General features: G+C 48.2%; 1 protein-coding gene across 1 annotated transcript in view; it reads left to right on the top strand.

Annotated features, from left to right (window-relative positions):
- The window catches only part of mlx (MAX dimerization protein MLX), a 37,131-nt gene that overhangs the window by 5,356 nt on the left and 19,845 nt on the right, over positions 1–11,930 (top strand). Inside the window, exon 2 of the mRNA XM_070863921.1 lies at positions 8,181–8,282. Coding sequence (XP_070720022.1) covers positions 8,181–8,282 — 102 coding nt within the window. The remainder of the gene's footprint in view (positions 1–8,180; positions 8,283–11,930) is intronic.

Below are 11,930 nucleotides of genomic sequence, written 5' to 3'. Positions count from 1 at the left end.
CCTCCCCTCCCCCCCCATCTCCTCCCCTCCCCACCCCCATCTCCTCCCCCTCCCCCCCCCTCATCTCCTCCCCCTCCCCCCCCCATCTCCTCCCCTCCCCCCCATCTCCTCCCCTCCCCCCCCATCTCCTCCCTCCCCCCCCATCTCCTCCCCTCCCCCCCACTCTCTCCCCCTCCCCCCCCATCCCCCTCCCCCCCCCATCTCCTCCCCCTCCCCCCCATCTCCTCCCCCTCCCCCCCCATCCTCCCCCCCTCCTCTCCTCCTCCCCCCTCCCTCCTCCTCCCTCCCCCCTCCTCCTCCCTCCCCCCTCCTCCCCTCCCCCCTCCTCCCCTCCCCCCCCTCCCTCCCCTCCTCCCCTCCTCCCCCCCTCCTCCCCTCCCTCCCTCCCCCCTCCTCCCTCCCCCCTCCCCCTCCTCCCTCCCCCCTCCTCCCCTCCCCCCTCCCTCCCTCCCTCCCTCCTCCCCTCTCCCCTCCCCCCTCCCTCCCTCCCCCCTCCCCCCACCTCCCTCCCCCCTCCTCCCTCCCCCCTCCCCCTCCCTCTCTCCCCCTCCCCCCTCCCCCCTCCCCCCTCCCCCCTCCCCCCTCCTCCCTCCCCCCTCCTCCCTCCCCCCTCCTCCCTCCCCCCTCCTCCCTCCCCCTCCTCCCTCCCTCCCTCCTCCCTCCTCCCTCCCCCCTCCCCACTGAGGAGGGGTCGTCTCCCCCGAGCAAGAGGTTCCTCCATTGTTTGCAATTTCTGGTGAAAGGTTTTCCCAGTTTTGTGGAGCTCCTGTGCTTTGAGCCCCATTTGACTGCCTCCCCTCGGACCAGGGTCATTCCTCACTCACTCACTCACTCACTCACTCACTCACTCACTCACTCACTCACTCACTCACTCCCCCGCCCTCCCCTCCCCCCCTGTGAGGAGGACGCTAAGAGGCTGCAGGGTGACTTGGATAGATTAGGTGAGTGATCAAATACATGGCAGATGCAGTATAATGTGGATAAATGTGAGGTTATCCATTTTGGGGGCAAAAACACGAAGGCAGAATATTATCTGAATGGCAGCAGACTAGAAAAAGGGGAGGTGCAACGAGACCTGAGTGTCATGGTTCATCAGTCACTGAAAGTGGGCACGCAGGTATAGCAGGCGGTAAAGAAGGCAAATGGTTTTTGGCCTTCATAGCTAGGGGATTTGAATATAGGAGCAGCGAGGTCTTACTGCAGTTGTACAGGGCCTTAGTGAGGCCTCACCTGGAATATTGTGTTCAGTTTTGGTCTCCTAGTCTGAGGAAGGACGTTCTTGCTATTGAGGGAGTGCAGCGAAGGTTCACCAGACTGATTCCAGGGATGGCTGGGCTATCGTATGAGGAGAGACTGGATCAACTGGGCCTTTATTCACTGGCGTTTAGAAGGATGAGAGGGGATCTCATAGAAACATGTAAGATTCTGACGGGACTGGACAGGTTAGATGCGGGAAGAATGTTCTCGATGTTGGGGAAGTCCAGAACATAGACATAGTCTTAGGATAAGGGGTAGGCAATTTAGGACTGAGATAAGGAGAAACTTCTTCACTCAGAGAGTTGTTGACCTGTGGAATTCCCTGCCGCAGAGAGTTGTTGATGCCAGTTCATTGGATATATTCAAGAGGGAGTTAGACATAGCCCTTACGGTTAAGGGGATCAAGGGGTATGGAGAGAAAGCAGGAAAGGGGTACTGAAGGAATGATCAACCATGATCTTATTGAATGGCGGTGCAGGCTTGAAGGGCCGAATGGCCTACTCCTGCACCTATTTTCTATTTTCTATGTAAATATATTCAATGACCCAGCCTCCACAGCTCTCTGGGGCAGAGAATTCCACAGATTTATGACCCTCAGAGAAGAAATTCCTCCTCATCTCAGTTCTAAATGGGCGACCCCTTATTCTTAAAGTAGCCCCCTAGTTCTCCATTCCCCCACGAGTGGAAATATCCGCTCTGCATCCACCTTGTTGAGCCCCCTCAGTATCTTTCAATAAGATCAACTCTCATTCTTCTAAACTCTAATGATATAGGCTCAACCTTTCTTCATAAGTCAACCCCCTCATCTCTGGAATCAACCTAGTGGACTTTCTCTGACTGCTCAGTTGTAGCAGGACTTCTCTGCTTTTGTACTCTATCCCCCTTGCAATAAAGGCCAACATTCCATTTGCCTTCCTGATTACTTGTTGTACCTGCATACTAACTCTTTGTGTTTCATGCACAAGGAGCCCCAGGTCCCTCTGTACTGCAGCATTTTGTCATCTCTCCATTTAAAAAAGAATTAACTTTTTTATTTTTCCTGCCAAAGTGGATAACCTCACTTTTCCACATTATACTCCATCTGCCAAATGTTTGCCCACTCAATTAGTCTGCCTATATCCTTTTGCAAATTATTTGTGTCCTCCTCACAACTTGCTTTCACACCCATCTTTGTATCATCAACAAACTTGGCTACATTACTCTCGGTCCCTTCATCCAAGTCATTAATATAAATTGTAAATAGTTGAGGCCCCAGCACTGATCCCTGCAGCACCCCACTAGTTACCATTTGCCAACCGGAAAATGACTCATTTATCCGGACTCTCTGTTTCTGTTAGTTAGACCACCCTCCATCCATGCTAATATATTACCCCCAACCCCGTGAGCTTTTATCTTGTGCAGTAACCTTTTATGTGCCACCCCATCAAATGCCTTTGGAAATCCAAATACACCACATCCACTGGTTCCCCCATATCCAACCTGCTCGTTACATCCTCAAAGAACTTTGTTAAACATGATTTTCCTTTCAGCAAAACATGCTGGCACTGCTTGACTGTGTTACGCTTTTCCAAATGTCCTGCTACTGCTTCCTTATTAATGGACTCCAGCATTTTCCCAACAACAAATGTTAGGCTAACTGGTCTGTAGTTTCCTGCTTTCTGTCCCCATCCATTTTTAAATAGGGGCGTTACATTTGCGATTTTCCAATCTGCTGGGACCTCTCCAGAATCCAGGGCATTTTGGTAGATTGCAACCAATGCATCCACTATCTCTGCAGTCACTTCTTTTAAGACCCTACCTACTCTTCTAATCTCCTGTAATAGCTTCCCGCTCCCGCATCTCTTCCTGCTTATCCAACATCCAGAACTGGATGAGCAGAGATTTCCTCCAATTAAATATTGCCGCCACAAACTCCGTTCCCTAACCACTGACTCCATCCCTCTCAGTGGCCACTGTCTGAGGCTGAACCAGACTGTTCGCAATCTTGGTGCCACATATCCTCTCGCCTACATCCACTTTAGTAACATCGCCGTTTCTGTCCCTGCCTCTGTTCATCTGCTGTTGAAACCCTCATCCATGCCTTTGTTGTCTCTAGAATTGCTTCCTTATTAATGGTCTCCAGAACTATTCCAATGCAATCCTGGCTGGCCCTCCCTATCTCTGTAACCTCCTTCAGCCCTACAACCCTTGGAGAGTGCTGCACACCTGCAATTATTGCGAACCCCGATTTCTATCGCCCCCCCATTGGCAACCGTGCCTTCAGCTGCCTAGGTCTAAGCTCTAGAATTCCTTCCCTACACCCCTCTGCCTCTCTATATCTCATTCCTTGGAACATAGGTAGAGGAGTAGGGCATCTAGCCCCTTGGGCCTGGCCACCATTCAGTAAGGTCATGGCTGATCTGTGACCTAACCCCATATCCCTTAATACCTTGGTTAACAGAAATTTATCAATCTCAGATTTAAAATGAACAGTTGACCCAACATCAACTGCCATTTGTGGAAGAGAGTTCCAAAATTCTCCTACCCTTTGCATGTAAAAGTGTTTCCTAACTTCACTCCTGAAAGGTCTGGCTCTAACTTTTAGACCATGGCCCCTAGTCCCAGACTCCCCAACCAGTGGAAACAGTTTATTGCTCTTTACCCTATCAGTTCCCCTTAATATCTAAAAAAAAAAACTTCGATCAAATCATCCTTTAACCTTCTAAATTCCAGGGACTACAGCCCTACTTTGTGTTATCGCTCCTCGTAACTTAACCCTTGGAGACCGGGTATCATTCTGGTAAACCTACGCTGCATTCTCTCCAAGGCCAATATATCCTTCCTAAGGTGTGGCGCCTAGAACTGAACACAATGTGGTCCATGTGTGGTCTAACTCGGCCTTCTTATGGCTGCAGCATAACTTCTAGCCCCCCGCCCCACCTTGTATTCTAGTTCTCCAGATATCAAGCCAAGCATTCCATTAGTCTTTTTGATTATTTTCTGCATCTGTTCATGACATTTTAATGATCTGTGTTCATAGACCCCCAAGTCTCTTTGGCCCGCCACTATTTCTAGCTTTTCACCATTTAGAAAGTAGCCTGTTGTATCCTTTTTAGGTCCAAAGTGAATGACCTCCCACTTGCCTATATTGAAATCCATTTGCCACAATTTTGTTTCTTCACTTAATCTATTAATATCTCTGTAATTTTATGTTTCCCTCTACGCTGCTCACACTGCCACCTATCTATGCCACCGGCAAACTTGGATATGTGGCTTTCTATGCCATCATCGCTAAGTCATTGATAAATATGATGAATAGTTGAAGCTACAACGCAAGTCACTGTGGGACATCACTAGTCACATCCTGGCAATTACAGCACCTGTCCATTATAGAAACATACATAGAAACATAGAAAATAGGATCCCTACTCTCTGTCTCCTGCCGCTCAGCCAATCTCCTAACCAGGTCAATAATTTGCCTTCAATTACTTGAGCTTCAACTTTAGCTAACAATTTCTTATTGACTGCCGTCTGGAAGTCCATATAAGTAACAAGCATAGACCTTCCATGTCCACCAATTTAATCACATCTTCAAAAAATTCAATCCGGTTCGTCAGGCATGACCTACCCTTTGCAAATCCATCCTGGCTCTCTGATCAGCTGAAATTTTCAAGGTGTTCACTCACTCCATCCTTCATTATAGATTCATAATTTCCCGACAACAGATGTTAGGCTAACTGGTCTATAATTCCCTGGTTTCCCCCTACCGACATTCTTAAATAGCGGAGTGACATGCACAATTTTCCAATGGAAAGGAATGGTTCCTGAGTCGAGAGAAGATTATAGTTGGGGCATCTGCAATCTTCTTACCGAGTTCCTTAAAAACCCACCCCCAGACCATCGCTGCGTTAAAAAGGTTTTTCCTCATGTTGCCTCTGGTTCTTTGCCAATCGCCTTAAATCGGCGTCCTCTAGTTCTCGAACCTTCCGCCAATGGGAACAATTTCTCTCTATCTACTCTGTCTGGACCCATCATGATTTTGAACACCTTGATCAAATCTTCTCTGCTCTAAGGAGAGCAACCCCAGCTTCTCCAGTCTATCCACGTAACTGAAGTCCCTCATCCCTGGAGCTGTAAATCTTTTCTGCACCCTCTCTAAGGCCTTCACATCCTTCCTAAAGTGTGGTGCCCAGAATTGGACGCAGTACTCCAGTTGTGGCCGAGGTTCATCATAACTCCCTTGCTTTTGGTACTCATGCCTCTATTATGAAGCCCAGGATCTCGTTTGCTTTTTTTAACCGCTTTCTCAACCTGCCCTGCCACCTTCAGCGATTTGTGCACATATACCCCCAGGTCTCTCTGTTCATGCACCCCCTTTAGAATTGTACCCTTGGTTTATATTGTCTCTCCTCGTTCTTCGTATAAAAATGAGGGAGTGTCACCGGTGGAGTGGACAGCACTCGAGCCTCTCAGTCAGATGTTTGTGGGTTCCAGTCCCACTCCAGAGACTTGAAAGCTAACATTCCAGTGCAGTTCTGAGGGAGGCGCTGCACTGTCGGAGGTGCCGTCTTTTGGATGAGACATTAAACCGAGGCCCCGTCATTCCATGCTTGAATCCCTCCAATCCGGTTTCCGCGCCGGCCACAGTACCAAAACAGCTCTCATCAAAGTCACAAATTACATCTTTTGTAACAGTGACAACGGCAAACTATCCCTCCTTGTCCTTCTTGACTTGTCTGCAGCCTTTGACACTCTATCCTTCTCCAACGCCTCTCAACCATTGTCCATCTGGCTGGCACTCGCCTGGTTCCATTCTTATCTGTTTAATCGCAGCCCGAGAATCACCTGCAACGGCTTCTCTTCCTGCCCCGCATCGCTCCCTCTGGTGTTCCCCAAGGATCTATCCTTGGCCCCCTCCTATTTCTCATCTACATAGAACATAAGAAATAGCAGGAGTAGGCCATACAGCCCCGCGAGCCTGCTCCACCATTTAATACGATCATGGACTCGGGTCCACTTCCCTGCCCGCTCCCCATACCCCCTTATTTCCTTGTTGCCCCTTGGCGACATTATCCGAAAACACAGCACCAGTTTCTACATGTATGCTGATGACACCCAGTTGAATATTGAGAAGACCGAAGCCATTGTTTTCGGTCCCCACCACAAACTCCATTCCCTAGCCACTGACTCCATCCCTCTCCCCAACTTCTGTCTGAGGCTGAACCAGACTGTTTGCAACCTTAGTGTTATATTTGACCCTGAAATGAGCTTTGAGCACATACCTAAGCAGCATAACTAGGACCGCCTAGTTCCACCTCCGTAACATTGCCTGTCTCTGTCCTTGCCTCAGCTCATCCGCTGCGGAAGCCCTCATCCATGCCATTGTTACCTCTAGACTTGACTATTCCAATGCATTCCTGATTGGCCTCCCACTTTCTACCCTACGTAAACTAGTGGTAAACCAAAACTCGGTTGTCTGTGTCCTAACTTGCACCAAGTCCCGCTCACCCATCACCCTTTTGCTCGCTGGCCTACATTGGCTCCCGGTTAAGCAGCGCCTTGATTTCAAAATTCTCGTCCTTGTTTTCAAATCCCTCTATGACCTCGCCCCTCCCTATCTCTGTAATCTCCTCCATCCCCACAACCCCCCAAGATGTCTGTGCTTCTCTAATTCTGCCCTCTTAACCATCTTTCAGGAAGTAATCAGGAAGGCAAATGGAATGTTGGCCTTTAATGCAAGGGGGATAGAGTATAAAAGCAGAGAAGTCCTGCTACAACCGTACAGGGTATTGGTGAGGCCACACCTGGAGTACTGTGTACAGTTTTGGTCTCCGTATTTAAGGAAGGATATACTTGCATTGGAGGCTTTTCAGAGAAGGTTCACGAGGTTGATTCCGGAGATGAGGGGGTTGACTTATGAAGATAGGTTGGGCCTATACTCATTGGAGTTCAGAAGAATGAGAGGTGATCTTATTGAAACTTATAAGATAATGAGGGGGCTCGACAAGGTGGATGCAGAGAGGATATTTCCACTCATAGGGGAAACTAAAACTAGGGGACATAATCTCAGAATAAGGGACCGCCCATTTAAAACTGAGATGAGGAAGAATTTCTTCTCTGAGGGTTGTAAATCTGTGGAATTCTCTGCCCCAGAGAGCTGTGGAGGCTGGGTCATTGAATATATTTAAGGCGGAGATAGACAGACTTTTGATAAGGGAATAAAGGATTATGGAGAGCGGGCAGGGAAGTGGAGTTGAGGCCAAGATCAGATCAGCCATGATCGTATTAAATGGCGGAACAGGCTCTAGGGGCCAAATGGCCTTCCCCTGCTCCTATTTCTTGTTATCCCTGATTATAATTGCTCAACCATTGGTGGCTGTGCCTTCTGTTGCCTAGGCCCCAAGCTCTGGAATTCCCTCCTTAAAACCTACCTCTTTGACCAAGCTTTTGGTCACCTGTCCTAATTTCCCCTTATGCGGCTCAGTGTCAAATTTTCAATCTCGTAATACTCCTGTGAAGCGATTTGGGACGTTTCACTACGTTAAAAGTGCTATATAAATACACACTGTTGTTGTCTGCCCTCTGAGGTGTATGTAAAATCCATGGCACTATTTCAAAGAAGAACAGGGGAGCTCTCCCCCAGTGTCCTGGCCAATATTTATCCCTCAACATCACTAAAAGCAGATTATCTGGTCATTATCACATTGCTGTTTGGGGGAGTTTGCAGCATGCAGTGGCAAAATTGGCTGCCGCGTTTCCTAAATTACAACACTTCAACAAAGTACTTCATTGGCTGTAAAGCACTTTGAGACGTCCTGCGGTCATGAAAGGCGCTATATAAATGCAAGTCTTTCTATTAACTAAACATAATTCTGTGGCTGTGCGTGGACATTTTATTGAAGGTTATCTGACAGGGCCTGCTCACATTGATTTGTTGTTCCCAGGGTTCTTTGCTGACCGCACTCGAAAAGGAAGCATAGTGTCGAGAGCAAACAGCATAACGTCCAACACCGGCTCCACCAGCGCCTCCTCTGTGCCTAACACAGGTAAAGAACTCGCACTTAGACTGCACCCTGTCTGCGTTCAATGTCTGCAGCCCTTGTTCCAAGTGCCCACCTAGTCCAAAAATGCTGGAAGTTCACAGGTCTGTTAGTGTTTTTAAAGAGAAAAGAGGTTAACATTTAAAATATAACTTCACCAGAACTGAAAACCCCAAATAAACTAGCCCCACAAACTTGCTGTGGCGGGACAGATACTCCAAACAAAGATGACGCTCGTGGGTGAATGACCTGCGGCATGGTTCTTTAATTCAGTGTTTGATTCCTACTCTGACCTCTGCCTTTGGCTCCCGACACTAGTTCCGCTGAGTAACTTCAGACTGTTGCTTGACAGAACGAGGTATCGGTGATGTAGGTCTGTTGGGAATCCAGGTAAAGGGGAGGCAGGTTGGCGTTTGAAGCATTGACCCTTTGTTGGGACATAGTCTGCCGCTTGGTTCTGTGCCCTGGATGTTGACCTCTTTTGTTTTCAACATTTCTCTCTCAATTTCAGTTTGTGCACCTCTAGGGTTTTTGCTTTCTAATTTTTCTGCATGCCCATTTCCTTGGTGCAGGTCTTCCTTGTATCTTTTCAACATAAGAACATAAGAAATAGGAGCAGGAGTCGGCCACCTGGCCCCTCGAGCCTGCTCCGCCATTTAATAAGATCATGGCTGATCCGATCATGGACTCAACTCCACTTCCCTGCCCGCTCCCCATAACCCTTTACTCCCTTATCGCTCAAAAATCTGTCTATCTCCAGCTTCAATATCTTCAATGACCCAGCCTCCACAGCTCTCTGGGGCAGAGAATTCCACAGATTTACAACCCTCTGAGAGAAGAAATTCTTCCTCATCTCAGTTTTAAACAGGTGGCCCCTATTCTAAGACTGTGTCCCCTAGTTTTAGTTTCCCCTATGAGTGGAAATATCCTCTCTGCATCCACCTTGTCGATCCCCCTCAGTATCTTACATGTTTCAATAAGATCACCTCTCATTCTTCTGAACTCCAATGACTATAGTCCCAACCTATCGTCATAAGTCAACCCCCTCATCTCCAGAATCAACTTCGTGAACCTTCTCTGAACAGCCTGCAATGGAAGTATATCCTTCCGTAAATATGGAGACCAAAACTGTACACAGTACTCCAGGTGTGGTCTCACCAATACCCTGTACAGTTGTAGCAGGGCTTCTCTGCTTTTATACTCTATCCCCCTTGCAATAAAGGCCAACATTCCATTTGCCTTCCTGATTACTTGCTGTACCTGTAAACTCACTTTTTGTGTTTCATGCACAAGGACCCCTAGGTCCCTCTGTACTGCAGCATTTTGCAATTTTTCTCCATTTAAATTAGAATTTGCTTATCTATTTTTTCTACCAAAGTGGATAACCTCACATTTTCCCATATTATACTCTATCTGCCAAATGTTTGCCCACTCACTTAGCCTGTCTAGATCCCTTTGCAGATTTTTTGTGTCCTCCTCACAATTTGCTTTCCCACCCATCTTTGTATCATCAGCAAACTTGGCTACATTACACTCTGTGCCTTCATCCAAGTCATTAATATAGATTGTTGAGGACCCAGCACCGATCCCTGTGGCACCCCGCTAGTAACTGTTTGCCAAGCGGAAAATCACCCATTTATCCCGACTCTCTGCTTTCTGTTAGTTAGCCCACCCTGTATCCATGCTAATATATTACCCCCAACCCCGTGAACTTTTGTCTTGTGCAGTAACCTTTTATGTGGCACCTTATTGAATGCCTTCCGGTTCACCCTTGTCCACCCTGCTTGTTACATCCTCAAAGAGCTCCAGCAAATTTGTTAAACATGATTTCCCTTTCATAAAACCATGCTGACTCTGCTTGATTGAATCATGCTTTTCCAAATGTTAGTGTTCTCTCAGTATTGTTAGTGGCAATCAAGAGAAGTGCCTTTGAAGCCCCACTGGGTGAGAGGGGTTCGCATTCTACCATCAAAGGAGCCTCGGAGAATAGCGCAGGGAGCAAATGCCAAGAATCAACAGGTCCCCGGGATTGAGGTCGCAGGGGAGCTGGGCACTTGACTGCACGGCTAATTCTATTTAGCTTCTGGGACCAGGTGTTCCCCAGTGTTTTGGCTCACGGTGGGTCCAGTGCTCAGCATGTTTCCTGTGATTGAGGGGCTGGCAGGTTTAGCCACAGTTTCATTGGAAATCCTGTCCTCGGTTTAGTAATGTTGGTGCTTACATTGTTGCTGTCAGCCTGTATTTATACAATTGAAAGTTTTTAAAAAATACTTTATTATTCATTTTAAACTATAAACAATATTTAAATCATTTTATAAAAAGTAGCCTGGCTATTTTCTGTGGAGGTTGAGTTCCTGTTGCTGGCAACGTGGTGTCTATTCTTCAGGCGACTTGGGCCAAGTATATCGGAGGCTCCCTGACTGCAGTATGTACAAAGGGAACGGCAGCATAGTGGTTATATTTATGGACTAGTAATCCAGAGTCCTGGACTAATGATGCGGAGACGTGAGTTCAAATCCTACCATGGCAGCTGTGGAATTTAAATTCAGTTGATTAAATACAGGACGCATTTATTTGTACTAATAAAATGACCGTTGTGTCTCTGATTGGCTCTCCATTATCACATGACCTACTGCTGATTGGTCCCCTTGGAGGATAAGCCACAAGCTGAGGTTCCCCTGGAATGTGTAACGAGAACAACCCAGCCCAAGTTCTGACCGACTTTGCAAATTGTAATTCGATCCATTCTGACTTTAGAAGTCAGAGAGGACAGATCTTGAACAAGCCAACAAAAGCCACCAAGTTCCAGCCGAAGACCCTTACCCCAGCGCAAGTGCACGATTTTACCCCCGACGCCATAGGTGGGGCATTGTGTGTAGGTCACAGATTGTTAACCGGTTCATTGGGTATGAAGTGAATAGTGAGTGTCGTGACTTCTGGATTTCATCAACTCCAACGACGTCCCTGATGCACCGAGCTTTCCGAGAAATGTGATCTGTCTTCCACGAGCTCCCTGTCTTCCCCCCCCCCCCCCCCCCCCCCCAGTGTGTCTATTCCTACCTCCCCACCACTGCCTCTCTCTCTCTCCCCTCTCCTCGCCCTCTCCCTCTCCCTCGCGCCTCGCTCGCTCTCTCTCTCTCTCTCTCTCTCTCTCCCCCCCACTGCGGCTCGCTCTCTCTCTCCCCCGCCGCGCCTCGCGCTCTCTCTCTCTCTCCTCCCACCTCCACCCCCGCGCCCCTCTCTCTCTCTCCCCTGCCGGTGGACAATTAAACAACTAACAGAAGGAGGAGGCTCCATGAACATCCCCATCCTCAATGATGGCAGAGCCCAGCACGTGTGTGCAAAAGACACGGCAGAAGCATTTGTAACCATCTTCAGTGAGACGTGCCGAGTGGATGATCCATATCGGCCTCCTCCTGAGGTGCCCACCATCACACAAGCCAGTCTTCAACCAATTCGATTCACTCCACGTGATATTAAGAAATAGCTGAGCGCACTGGATATAGCAACGGTTATGCACCACGACAACATCCCGGCTGTAGTGCTGAATGAAGACTTGTGCTCCAGAACTAGTTGCGCCTCTAGCCAAGCTGTTCTAGTACAGCTACAACATTGGCATCTATCCGGCAATGTGGAAAACTGCCCAGGTATGTC

Source organism: Pristiophorus japonicus, chromosome 21 (genome assembly GCF_044704955.1).
Source record: "Pristiophorus japonicus isolate sPriJap1 chromosome 21, sPriJap1.hap1, whole genome shotgun sequence".
Classification (NCBI taxonomy): domain Eukaryota; kingdom Metazoa; phylum Chordata; class Chondrichthyes; family Pristiophoridae; genus Pristiophorus; species Pristiophorus japonicus.
The sequence above is the reverse complement of the archived record's forward strand: the minus strand, read 5'-3'. Positions and strand labels throughout refer to the sequence as shown.